Raw genomic sequence first — 14,217 nt, 5'->3', positions numbered from 1 at the left:
GAAACTACTAAGATAAGTGCTTTTTTAACTTCACCTAAGTGGGATAAACTAAGTTGAAATAATGAGAATGGTGAAAATAGTAAAAAACTGAAGCGGTGGTATATGAGACCAAGGATGTATTTCTCTATGACAACATTTTTGTTGCCATAGAAGGTTTCACAGGATTTTTCCTGAGAAACACTGAGGTCTTTTCCGCTTTCTTGAGTTGAAGAATTGAAGCACAGGATTTCTGATATTACGAATATATGAATATCATTTGTGTGGTGACTAGTTTTGAAGATATTCAGCTTGTATTGTATGAACAGTTACATTATTTACCTGACATGGCAGAATGCCAGTATCCATCCATCTTCGATTAACATGAGATTTTCTGCTTTAAAGTTCATGTTCAAATCTATTCCGTATGCACCATACACATGGACTAAAAGAGGTTTTCTATGTAGAGCCTTGCAGCATGCTTTATGAAACACAGTAATGGGCACAAAAGTGCCATCCTGCAAGTGAAAGATAGGTTTGATTTAAGTAAAGAAATGCTACATCATAATGAAATGGAAATAAAATGACCTCAAATTGAGTATGCGGCTCCTGAACTACAGAACTTCAGAAGAGGGCTTGTTACTGCGATCATTTAAATTGGCAAGTCAGGGCGAAAGAGAGAACCAACTTCCCTGTCTCCGCAGGAGGCAATTCTTAAAGGGGATACCCACTGTTAGAAGTCAGGTTGGAGCTGGGTCTCAGCTGATGTCTTCATCAAAATCACTTACTGCGGGAATCCCACAGGGCTCTGTTCTCGGCTCATTTCTTCTTCAATATTTATCTTGCTCCCCTTGCTCTGATTATTCAATCCTTAGGTTTTACTATTTTTATATACACTGATAATATTCAGCTCCTTTACCCCTTTTAGATCAGACCTACTACTATTTATTTCAATAGCGCAGCTAGACGTACGCAGCGCTGTACATTAACAACTAAGAGACAATCCCTGATCTATAGAGCTTACAATCTAAAACAAACAGGACAGATAGGGGTTAGGGAGTTACTCACAGAGGGAAAGATAAAACAAACATGAGTACAGTGTTCTCCCGGTCTTTCGCGGTCGGCGGTTCGCAGTATTTTCAGACCGCGAACTGCCAACAAGGAGAGGGCAGCGGGAAAGGCAGGGGAGAGCAGCCAGAGCACCGCGAGTGCAGGAAATCACTGGAGGTACGCTCCGGCTGCCTTTTCCTGCACTTTGTCAGGCCTTATCCAATCAGGAGCTGCTTTGACATGCAGCTCCTGATTGGATAAGGCCCGACTTAGTGCAGGAGGAGGTGGTCGGAGTGTACTGCGAGTGATTTCCTGTACTTGTGGCACTCCGGCTGCTTTCCTGCTGCCCTCTTCAGGCTCCCCCATGAAAAACCGTATTTGCGGTTTTTTGAGATTCGCTGGGGTTCCTGGAATGGAACGCCCGCGAATATCGGGGGGAGTACTGTACTTTACAACCAAGTAGGAGTTAAAAGCAGCCTTAAAAAAGTGGGCTCTTAGCCAAGATTTGAATAGTGCCAGAAATGTTTCCTCTAAACTGGCTGTAATTTCTACTTGGCTTTCTAAAAATGGCTAACTCAATCTTTCTATTGGCGTCTATCTCCCGCTCTCTCTACAATCATTCATCCTTTCATAGAAGGCTTAACGTTATCTTAAATGATAAATACAAATTCTAGGACTTGTGCTCAATTAGGTTCAAATTGCAAATATCAAATGTGATCAGGAAATGTTTTTTTACACACTTAAGAATGTATGGAAGGATAATTTTTTTCTTGATTTGCAGTCTTCGTGAACTTTACCTTTTGCTCCTGTAATCTCAAAATTAGATTGCAGCAACTCTTTTTATCATGGAATTACTACTTATCTTCGCTTATGATTTATGTAAACCGCCAAGGTTTTAATTATATTGTGTGGCACATCAAATAAATCTGAACCTTGAGCCCTGCCCAGGGGATGCTGAACTGCTGATGCTGATTCCATCCCATTTTTCTGATGTCACTACAGTCTGATGTAAAAATTTTGGGGTGTTGTGCTCCTAAGGAGGCAACTTGCCCCCACTTTTGGGAGTGGCAGTCAATGGCATAGCGAGGGTAGGCGGCGCCTCCTCCCCCCTCCCTCCATTGTGCGCATACCCCCTTATTCTCAATCCCCCAGAACGGGTTACAGTTTAACATTCACAGTGTTACAATATAACATTACATAGGGTTACAACGGCTTCTTGTCCAACATCAGCTCTGGCTCTGTAAACAAAATAAACAATAAAGACTTTTCCTCTTTCTTTTAGGTCCTAGCTCACGGCTCGTTGTCTAACACCAGCTCTGGCAGGATACACATTTCAAATCTGATATATTGTAATCACAGAATAGAAAGCACAGTTACTTACCGTAACAGGTGTTATCCAGGGACAGCAGGCAGATATTCTTGACTGATGGGTGACGGCACCGACGGAGCCCCGGTACGGACAATTTTAGAGTGATTGCACTCTAAGAACTTGGAAAGTTCAAGCAGGCCGCACCGCGCACGCGCGAGTGCCTTCCCGCCCGACAGAGGCGCGCGGTCCCCAGTTAGGATAAGCCAGCTAAGAAGCCAACCCGGGGAGGTGGGTGGGACGCAAGAATATCTGCCTGCTGTCCCTGGATAACACCTGTTACGGTAAGTAACTGTGCTTTATCCCAGGACAAGCAGGCAGCATATTCTTGACTGATGGGTGACCTCCAAGCTAACAAAAAGAGGGATGGAGGGTAGGTTGGCCATTAGGAAAACAAATTTTGCAAAACAGATTGGCCGAAGTGTCCATCCCGTCTGGAGAATGCATCCAGACAATAGTGAGATGTAAAAGTGTGAACTGAGGACCATGTAGCAGCCTTGCAGATTTCCTCAATAGGCGTGGAACGGAGGAAAGCCACAGATGCTGCCATAGCTCTAACTCTATGGGCCGTGACAGAACCTTCCAGTGTCAGTCCGGATTGAGCATAACAAAATGAAATGCACGCTGCAAGCCAATTTGACAACGTACGTTTAGTAACAGGACGTCCTAATTTATTCGGATCAAAGGACAGAAAGAGTTGGGGAGATGATCTGTGGGGCTTAGTACGCTCTAAATAGTAAGCTAGAGCCCGCTTACAGTCCAAAGTATGCAGAGCCTGTTCTCCAGAATGCGAGTGAGGTTTCGGAAAGAAGACAGGCAGAACAATGGATTGGTTGAGATGGAATTCAGAGACAACCTTCGGGAGAAACTTTGGATGTGTACGCAGAACCACCTTGTCATGATGGAAGACTGTAAAAGGTAGATCCGCAACTAGTGCATGTAGCTCACTGACCCTCCTGGCAGAGGTAAGAGCAATAAGGAAAAGTACCTTCCAAGTGAGAAACTTGAAAGAAGCGGTAGCCAAAGATTCAAATGGAGGCTTCATTAAGGCGGAAAGAACTATATTGAGATCCCAGATAACAGGAGGGGCTTTAAGAGGTGGTTTCACATTGAAAAGACCCCGCATGAATCTGGACACCAAGGGATGAGCTGAGAGGAGTTTTCCATGGACTGGCTCATGAAAAGCAGCAATAGCACTAAGGTGGACTCTGATGGAAGTAGACTTGAGGCCAGAGTCAGACAAAGAAAGAAGATAATCCAACAACGTCTCCACTGCAAGGGAAGTGGGATCAAAATGATGAAGAAGACACCAGGAAGAAAATCGAGTCCACTTCTGAAGGTAACATTGCAGAGTGGCCGGTTTCCTGGATGCGTCCAGAATGGAGCGAACGGGCTGAGACAAGAGTATCAGTCGAAGTCAGCCCGAGAGATACCAAGCTGTTAGGTGCAGAGACTGGAGGTTGGGATATAGAAGGGTCTCCTGATGTTGTGTAAGCAGAGAAGGAAACAGTGGAAGAAGAAAGGGTTCCCTGGAACAGAGTTGAAGTAGAAGGGAGAACCAATGTTGTCTGGGCCACCGTGGAGCAATCAGAATCATGGTGGCTCGTTCCCTCTTGAGCTTGAACAAGGTTCTTAACATGAGAAGCAGAGGAGGGAAAGCGTACAGGAACAGATTGGACCAATCGAGGAGAAATGCATCCGCTGCCAGACAGTGGGGAGAGTAGAGTCTGGAGCAGAATAGGGGCAGCTGGTGATTGTGAAGAGCTGCAAAGAGGTCTATCTGAGGAGTGCCCCACTGAGCGAAGATGGACTGTAGAGTTAAAGGATCGAGTGTCCACTCGTGAGGCTGGAGAATTCTGCTGAGCTTGTCCGCCAAGGAATTCTGTTCTCCCTGAATGTAGATAGCTTTCAGGAATAGATGGTGATCTGTGGCCCAAGCCCAAATTTTCTGGGCTTCTTGGCACAAGAGGTGAGAGCCTGTCCCACCCTGCTTGTTGATGTAGTACATCGCAACTTGATTGTCTGTGCACAGCAGGAGGACTTGAGGAAAGAGAAGATGCTGGAAGGCCTTGAGGGCATAAAACATTGCTCTGTGTTCCAGGAAATTGATGTGATGCTTCATTTCCTGAGCTGTCCAAAGTCCTTGAGTTTGGAACTCGTTCAAATGAGCTCCCCAGGCATAAGGGGAGGCGTCGGTGGTGATGACAAGTTGATGAGGAGGTAGATGGAACAGAAGACCTCTGGAGAGATTTGAGGATATCAACCACCATTGTAGAGACTGACGAAGAGATGATGTTACAGATATGTGACGTGAGCAAGGATCCATCGCTTGGGACCACTGGGTAGCTAGGGTCCATTGAGGAGTGCGCAGGTGAAGACGTGCAAGTGGTGTGACATGAACTGTGGAGGCCATGTGACCCAAGAGTATCATCATTTGCTTGGCAGAGATGGAACGTTGTGGAAGCACCTGCTGACATAGAGATTGAAGCGTTTGAAGACGGTTGGATGGCAGAAACGCTCTCATGAGGACTGTGTCCAAGATTGCGCCAATGAATTGAAGTCTCCGAGTGGGGATGAAATGAGATTTGGGTAGATTGATCTCGAACCCCAGCAAACGTAGAAATAGAATGGTCTGGTTGGTGGCCTGGAGTACTGTCTGAGATGAATTGGCCTTTATTAACCAATCGTCCAGGTAAGGAAACACCTGAAGGTGGTGGGAACGTAGAAAAGCAGCCACCACAATCAGACATTTGGTAAACACTCTTGGAGAGGAGGCAAGACCGAAGGGTAGCACCTTGTACTGGTAATGACAACGATTGATCATGAAGCGTAGGTACAGTCTGGAGGCCAGATTGATCGGTATGTGAGTGTATGCTTCTTTGAGATCGAGGGAACATAGCCAGTCACCTTGATTGAGAAGAGGGTAAAGAGTGGCTAAAGAGAGCATTCTGAATTTCTCTTTGACCAAGCATTTGTTGAGATCGCGAAGATCTAGGATGGGTCTGAGATCTCCTGTTTTTTTGGGAACAAGAAAATAACGGGAGTAGAATCCCTGCCCCTTTTGATCTAGAGGAACTTCCTCTATGGCGTTCAGAAGGAGGAGGGATTGAACCTCCTGAAGAGGGAGTGAAACCTGAGGAGTGTTCAAAGCAGACTCTCTTGGCAGACTTTGGGCAGGAAGTGTCTGAAAGTTGAGAGAGTAGCCGTGGCGGATGATGTTGAGGACCCACTGATCCGAAGTGATGGTTTCCCAACGGCTTATGAAAAGAGTAAGGCGTCCTCCTATGGGCTGCGGAAGGTGGGCGGCAGGATGGAGACTGGCTATGTCCTGGAGAACCAAGTCAAAAGGGTTGAGTGGATTTTTGTGAAGGGGGAGGCTTCACCTGTTGTTGCTGCTGTGCTGGTCTAGCAGCTTGCCTCTGTTGTTGCCTCTGACGTCTGGGTTGCTGCGGGGCCTGTGGTAAAGGACGAGCCACAAATCTACGCTGGTAGGCCGACTGTTGGCGAAAAGGCCTGGTAGGTGGGGGTTTTCTTTTTCATTTTAAGGAGAGTGTCCCACCGAGTCTCATGAGCTGAGAGCTTTTGGGTAGTGGAGTCCATGGATTCTCCAAACAGCTCATCCCCCAAGCAAGGTGCATTGGCCAGGCGATCTTGGTGATTGACATCGAGTTCTGAAACTCTAAGCCAGGCCAGTCGCCGCATGGCCACTGACATAGCCGTGGCCCTAGAGGTCAGCTCAAAGGTATCATAGATTGATCTGACCATGAACTTACGAAGTTGTAAGAGCGATGAAGAAGTTTGGCGAAAGGCAGATTTTTTACGGTCAGGGAGGTATTTCTCAAAAGTTGACAAAGTTTGAATGAGATGCTTAAGGTAGAATGAAAAATGGAAAGCATAGTTCCCAGATCTATTAGCTAGCATCGCATTCTGATACAACCGTTTGCCAAACTTATCCATGGCCTTACCTTCTCTGCCAGGAGGGACAGAGGCGTACACACTAGCCCCCGTGGATTTCTTTAAAGTAGATTCTACCAGTAAAGACTCATGGGGGAGTTGCGGTTTGTCAAAGCCCGGAATAGGTATGACCTTATATAAGGAGTCCAATTTGCGAGGAGCTCCTGGAATGGTCAAAGGTGTCTCTAGATTTTTATAGAAAGTCTCTCGCAAAATATCATGGAGAGGCAATTTTAAGAATTCCCTTGGAGGCTGGTCAAAGTCCAGTGCATCGAGAAATGCCTTGGATTTTTTGGATTCAGCCTCCAAGGGAATAGAGAGAGAGTCGCACATCTCTTTGAGAAAAGAGGTGAAAGAAGTTGCATCAGGTTTGGAGGAAGGATCTAAACCAGAAGGATCCTCGTCCCCTGACGAACACTCTCCCTCAGAGAGGAAAGGCTCCTCTGAATCACCCCACAGATCAGGATCCCTCACTTGAAAGCTACGGTCCCATGACTCCGGTGTGGAGGGTTCTAGGTGTCGAGTTTTGTGAGTCGACTTACCAGACCTCTGAGAAACGGTACCGGGAGATGTCATCGGGTGTGCCGGTGCCGAAGTTTGCACCGCCTGGTGTAAAGATCTCGGTTCCGGAGCTAAAACTGGCATGGATACCGAGGAAGCTGTTTGTACCGGTACCGACAAAGTGGATGCCGATAAAAGAGGCTGTTCCACTGCCGGTACCGGTAGCTCAGACCGGACCGGGACTGGAAGGCTCGGTGTCAGAAGAGCAGGCAGGAGCTGCTGCAATTGCTCTTTGAGCTGTACTTGCAGGACGGCGGCAATTCGCTCGTCCAGCGAAGGCACCGGTACCGCTTTTTTCTTCTGCGGTACCTTTGGTGCCGCTCTACACTCCGAAGAGGAACCCGAGGTCGAAGGGCTAACCTCAATCGGAGCGGAGCGCTTCCGCGGGCGCCTCGAGGTCGGCAGGATTGGGCTCGCTGCCACTGAGACCGGAGGACGCTCCAGTGGGGAAGGCTTCTTAGCCGGCTTACCTGAGGGATGCGACGTCGGCACGGTGTCGCGCGGCGTCGATGAGGTAGGTGCCGACTGTGTCGGGACCGGTGCCGCCGAATCCGACATCTCGGTACCAAATAAAAGTTGCTGTTGGATCTGGCGGTTTTTTAACGTTCTCTTTTTGAGAGTGGCACAGCGGGTGCAGGTGGACGCCCGATGGTCAGGACCCAGGCACTGTAAGCACCAGTTGTGCGGGTCAGTGAGGGAAATGGGCCTTGCGCACCGCTGGCACTTCTTAAAACCGGGTTGGGGGGGCATAACGTGAAAACGGCTTCTGCCAAATCGAAGGCCGAGGCCTCGATGGTGGCAGCAGGCCCCGCCGGGGCGAACCCGAAAAAGAGAGGAAAAAAAAAAAAGAAAATTCTTTTTTTTTTTAATTAAAAAAAGAAAAGAAAAAAGGGAAATACAAATTCCGAAAAGGTTTACGCGAGCGGGAAGGCGAATGAGAAAAAAGTTTTCAACAGCCGTTGAAAGTGCATCTTCTTAGCTCCGCGGAAACTAAGAAACTGGGGACCGCGCGCCTCTGTCGGGTGGGAAGGCACTCGCGCGTGCGCGGTGCGGCCTGCTAGAACTTTCCAAGTTCTTAGAGTGCAATCACTCTAAAATTGTCCGTACCGGGGCTCCGTCGGTGCCGTCACCCATCAGTCAAGAATATGCTGCCTGCTTGTCCTGGGATAAAATACAATTATTCTTTTCTACCTTTTGTTGTCTGGTCACTTTATTATTTAAATCATGTTGGCCCCAGGCTTTGGTTTCTGTTTGTCTTCTGTTAACTTGCTCGTCAAAGTCTCTTGCCCATTTGATGTTTTCTTCTTTCTCAATGCTCACCAAGCATCTTCCATCTCTGTACCTTCCCTTCCATTGCCATATCCAACATTTCTGTTTTTTTCCCCCCCTGTCTACCATCTCTCTCTCTCCCTGTCTTGTGCCCTGGGTCAAAACCTCTCCCTTCCTCCCCTCCATTATCATGTACAACATTTCTTTCTCTTTCTCACATGCATCATGATGCCGACCCCAGGAGCACCTCTTCATGGTCTGCACCCGGGGTGGGCCGCCTCCCCCTTGGTACGCTACTGCTCAGATCACATCTATCAGACATACTCTTTCAGCTATTAAGCGATCCGTGCAGTCAGTTGGGGCATGATTCTGAGCGTCCTCATTTGTATGAGGACACTTTGTGAATCACCCCCTCTGCCCATGGATCGGATCCGATCCATGGGCTTAGTGAATCTAGCCCAAAATATCTTGAGTCTTGCTGGATCAATCTAGACCAATGACATTTTTAGATGCTCTGTGATGCTAATGTGGGTCTATTTTCTGAATTCTTCAGGGCTTAAAATGATATCTGGGTCTTTACAACTTCAAAACAATATATGAATTGTCAGTTGGATTATAATGTAAACATTAAAACCCCCATTTTATGTTTTTTAAAAATACAAAGACATACCTTGCTTCTAGCTTGAAAATGTCTAGTAACACACTTCAATGTGTCTGGTACATGCTGTCTCATATGTATACAGAGACTACCATCTGCCAATGAATATATACATTCTGCAGGAGGCTGAATTGGAGAGGTGAGCTGAAAGTGCCAGGTGGTGGAATTGTCCTCAGGCTGGGCTTCCAGTTCAAATGCAGAGGCCCATAAAGGAAGCTGTCAAAACCAAATAAATTAGCCACTGAATTAGATTTGTTTAATATCCACTCTCCTCAATTCCACAGTCAATTAATAGTCTAGCCCAGTGATCTCAAACTCAAACCCTTTGCAGGGCCACATTTTGGATTTGTAGGTACTTGGAAGGCTGCAGAAAAAAATAGCTAATGTCTTATTAAAGAAATGACAATTTTGCATGAGTTAAAACTCTTTATACTTTATAAAGCTTCCCCCTCCCCCCCGAAGGCCTGCATGTTCCCTCCCTTCTTTGTAGCGTCCTCTAGCTTCCCCCCTGACCTCCTGATCTTAGTTTCAACTAATTACTGCAGCCTGCAGAGAGGATCGCCGGTGTTGTAGCGTTCCTTGCAGGCTGCCATTGGCCTCTGCAGCACATTCCCTTTGCCACGGTCCCGCCCCTCCTCTGGACATCAGGGGCAGGATTGCGGCAGAGGGAACGTGCTGATGAGGACAGCAGTAACCTGCAAGGATCGCTACAGCACCGGCGATCCTCTCTGCAGGCTGCAGTAATTATCTGAAGGTAAGAGCGGGAGGCCAGGAGGGAAGCTGGAAGACGCTGCAAAGTGTGGGCAGCATTAGTATAGACAGCACTGGCACAGAATGTAGGCCGCAAAATAGTACCTGGCGGGCCGCATGTGGCCCCCGGGCCACGAGTTTGAGACCACTGGTCTAGCCTAAAATGTGCAGATCCACATTATACCTTTTAAACATAGTAACATAGTAGATGAAGGCAGATAAAGACCCGAATGGTCCATCCAGTCTGCCCAACCTGATTCAATTTAAATTTTTTAATTTTTTCTTCTTAGCTATTTCTGGGCAAGAATCCAAAGCTTTACCCGGTACTGTGCTTCGGTTCCAACTGCCGAAATCTCTGTTAAGACTTACTCCAGCCCATCTACACCCTCCCAGCCATTGAAGCCCTCCCCAGCCCATCCTCCACCAAACGGCCATACACAGACACAGACCATGTAAGTCTGCCCAGTACTGGCCTTAGTTCAATATTTAATATTATTTTCTGATTCTAAATCTTCTGTGTTCATCCCACGCTTCTTTGAACTCAGTCACAGTTTTACTCTCCACCACCTCTCTCGGGAGCGCATTCCAGGCATCCACTACCCTCTCCGTAAAGTAGAATTTCCTAACATTGCCCCTGAATCTACCACCCCTCAACCTCAAATTATGTCCTCTGGTTTTACCATATCATATTAATGCTTTATTCATTTCCACATTTTGCTGTCTAAAAAAAAAAATCCATTTCAAAATGCATCAAAGTAGGAGCTTATTTCACTGTTCTAAACAACACACTCTGCACTTTCAATATGATAAAACAATTGCAGAACTATTCAAACCGTAATTAAGAAGAAACAACTAAAAAAGTAGAGGAGTTCTCAACTTAGTATTTTGTGGAAACCCCTGCTGCAGCAATGGCAGCTACCAACTCTGAACAATGGGACTGAGCAATTTTGCCCATTCTGCCTGGCAGAATAGCTCAAGCTCTTCCAAAGTTGCCTAGGGATTATTTGAGGATTGCAGCATGAATTTTCTATTGGCTTCAGATCTGAGCTTTCACTGGGCCACTGGAGGGCATTCACTTTCTTCTTGCTGAAGCGTTCCACAGTTGCTTTTGCTTTCTGCTTAGCATGTTTGTCAGAAGATGAAATCTTCTCCCCTGTTCCAGACGGTGTCAGGTCAAAAGCGCGCCGGGACAAAGGCGCGCGCAGACAATTGAGCGCAGTGCCGAGGTGCACGCCGCAGAAAATGACTGTTTTTAGGGCTCCGACGGGGGGTGCGTGGGGGGGGGGAACCTCCCCACTTTACTTAATAGAGATCGCGCCGCGTTGTGGGGGGCGTTGTGGGGTTGAAACCCCCCACATTTTACTGAAAACTTCACTTTTTCCCTGTTTTTAGGGAAAAAGTTAAGTTTACAGTAAAATGTGGAGGGTTACAACCCTCCAACCCCCCACAATACCGGCTTGATCTCTATTAAGTAAACTGGGGGGGCTCCCCAACAAAACCCCCCGTCCGAGCCCCCAAAAACTGTAATTTTCTTCGGCGCGCGCCTCTGTCTTGCGCTCAGTTGTTGGCGCGCGCCTTTGTCTTTCGCGGGGTTGTCTATGAACCGTTCCAGACTGATGGCATACTGGACAGATATACCTCCAGGATCTGAATGGACTTTGCATCATCCATCTTTTCTTTAGTCTTCACAGGTTGCCCCTTCAAGATGTCTCCATGTTCCCACTGTTGCAACTTACTTCCACAAAAATTGTAGTCATTGCCATGATTTAGTTTAGAAATGATGTTAGCAGGGTAATGTGTTGCATATTTTATACCACACGTCACTTAGCAATGAGACAAAAGAGTTAACTTTAGCCTTGTCACTAATGCATTTGCATGGCAGTATCGAAGACTTCCCCTAAGCCGTTTTGATAATCTGCCGCTAAAATACGTGTACGCTAAATCAGCTGGAGCCTATTTAGCGAGCACGTTAAAGGCAGATATTTGATTTGAGAATCTGGCCCCAAGTGTGGGGTTTTTTTTTCCCTTCATATGCTTTCTGATACATTGTATGGTTTTTCTTCAGTAGTGACCTTCATCTTAACATCATCCTCCCATACAGGTCATGGTTGTAGAACAATCCTGTAATTGTTGCAGTGCAACATTTTCCCCAATCTTAGCCAGAAACTCCTGTAATTCTTTTAATATGCTGTAATCTAGGCCTCATGGTGACCTTTCTCAATAGTTTACTTAACATATGGCTACTGACTTTGGAAAAACAGCATGATCGAAACAGTGTCTTGGTGGTGGCTATACTAATTTTATTTTACCAAGATGGACCATAGAGTGTTCAAAGAGATATTAAATATACAGAAATTTTCTTTACAGCATGCCCCAATCTATACATTTGAATAACTTTTCCTGGAGCTCTTTCCGGAGCTGTGTTTGGTATGTTTAGACCTTGTCTTCAAATCCAATTCATATAATTGAAACAGCTTGGATTTTTCATTTGGAAGTATTCAAATCAATTGGACACAGGAAATTATTGGAACCAGAGCTAATTTGGATTTACTATGACAAAGGGTATAAAGACTTATAAAAATCAAATTTTGGGAGTTTCTTATTCTTAATTATTTTTTGAATTTTCTTATAATTGTTTTCACATTGAAAGTGTAGAGTGTGTTATGAAGATCAGTAAACAAACTTTTACCTTAATTCATTTTGAATTGGAATTATTTTTACAGAGTAGAATGTGGAAAATGTACAAGGGGGTAAAGATTTTCACAAGACATTGGCATGCAAATTCCTCTCTCCTGCAGGTGCAGTCTGATAGTGACTGCACTGTGGTATCCGACTTATTTATATACTACAGAGAGGATTACATGGTTTCTAGTGAATAGCTTAAAAGCCTGCTCAGATACATTCATGTACAAACTTAAAGTAGTTACACTTTCCCCTCCATTTTTGTGAGGGTTAAGGGCAAGAGCCAGCCCACGAATATTGAAAAATTGCAAATAATTTTTAGGGCCCACTCTGACCCACCCCCGCCTCCCGGACCTCCCCACACCTTTCCTGGTGGTCTAGCGGTGAAGCGTGGCAGAAGCACTCTTCCTATGCTCCTGCCCTGTGTAGAGCCATCAACAAAAAAATGGCTGCCGCGAGTTCACAGCAGTCATTTTTGTTGATGGCTCTGCACGGGGCAGGAGCGTAGGAAGATTGCTCCTGCCCTGCTTCACCTCTAGGCCACCAGGTACAGTGTGGAGAGGTCCAGGAGGCAGGGGTGGGTGCGGGTTTAGAAACTCGCAAATAACCGAAGTCGCGAGTCTTAAACCCGCGAATGGGGAAGAAGAAGTGTTTAGCAAAACAATACTTTTCAGGCAATTTAAGCAGGCAGTTACAATTTTGAGATGAAATACAAATCAGAATAAAAAATGGTATCTCTTACGTATCCTTCTGCTAGAAATCTGAGTATGCAAGGAAGTGCTGCCATACCACAGTACAACAATAATCCATAATTTGTTTCTATGGCATTGTCCCCAAAGAGCTCAGAACAGGTTATAAGTTTCAAGTTTCAAGTTTATTAAGTATTTGATTAATCGCTTACTCAAATATCTAAGCGATGAACAAATCTTTTAAATTTACAGATAATACAGGGGTTATAAAAAACAGATGGACACTGAACAAAAATATTAAATTATCGACTAACAGAATAAACAGAAGAGGAAAACAAAGGGAAAGGCAGGGTAATGAAATACAATAATAATGATAGAAAGAAGGACGATTTTAGTAAAAAACAATAGGAGGGAAATAAAAGAAGTAGCCTTATGAAAATAAGCGAAAATAATAACAATAATAATAATAATAACAGTTTATATACCGCAGTACCTTTAAGTTCTATGCGGTTTACAAAAGATTAATGAAGTACATGTTGAGAGAACTTAAGGGATGGGAGAACAAGAGGGGGATAGTTGCAAGAGAACCGTTAAAGAGGGGAAAGAGAGGAACGGGTCAGCTGTCTAGATACTTCAGGAACAGGTGAGTTTTGAGGCGTTTCCTGAATACCTCATAAGTGGTGGGCGAGAGCAGTTGTTCTAGATCTTTGCCCCATAACGCTGCTTGATGTGAGAGAAGGTGTTCATGGTGTTTTTTTAGTTTGCAACCTCTAACCGGGGGAGAAACGAAGTGCAAGTGAGAGCTTCTCTAGGCTGGGACTCCTAAATATCATAATTTCAGTACAAGTTTATGATACAAGTTTTTATTGTAACCTGACACATACAGTTTACAGTTATAATTTGCCATAGTTATTCTTATTTTACCTATTTATATTTAGCAAATGTCACTTGGAAGTCCACAGAAAAAGCACATTATAAAATTTAAGGTTAAAACACACAATTCCTGATCCCTTCCCTGCCACTTTTAAAAAGCCTTTCACGCTGATATTTGCTGGTTACAATTTCAGCGGCTTTTCTCTTTTGAATTTGAACTAATTTTGAATCACACTAGGTTTCTGATGAAGGATGTTGTCCGAAACTGAGTTCAGTTGAACCTCGTGGATCATAGTCTTAATCAGCAAGATGAAAAAACTTTTCTGCGTTTGAAGCAGTCCCGAAATCTGTCGAGAGTGGTATAGATTTTGGACCCCCCCCCCCCCCCA

General features: G+C 45.3%; 1 protein-coding gene across 1 annotated transcript in view; it reads right to left on the bottom strand.

Annotated features, from left to right (window-relative positions):
- The window catches only part of PREPL (prolyl endopeptidase like), a 90,826-nt gene that overhangs the window by 39,614 nt on the left and 36,995 nt on the right, over positions 1 to 14,217 (bottom strand). Inside the window, exons 8-9 of the mRNA XM_033936809.1 lie at positions 8,847 to 9,050; positions 319 to 494 (exon numbers count right to left, since the gene is read on the bottom strand). Coding sequence (XP_033792700.1) covers positions 319 to 494; positions 8,847 to 9,050 — 380 coding nt within the window. The remainder of the gene's footprint in view (positions 1 to 318; positions 495 to 8,846; positions 9,051 to 14,217) is intronic.

This window comes from Geotrypetes seraphini, chromosome 3 (genome assembly GCF_902459505.1).
Source record: "Geotrypetes seraphini chromosome 3, aGeoSer1.1, whole genome shotgun sequence".
Classification (NCBI taxonomy): domain Eukaryota; kingdom Metazoa; phylum Chordata; class Amphibia; order Gymnophiona; family Dermophiidae; genus Geotrypetes; species Geotrypetes seraphini.
This window is presented reverse-complemented; position numbering and strand designations above follow the sequence as displayed.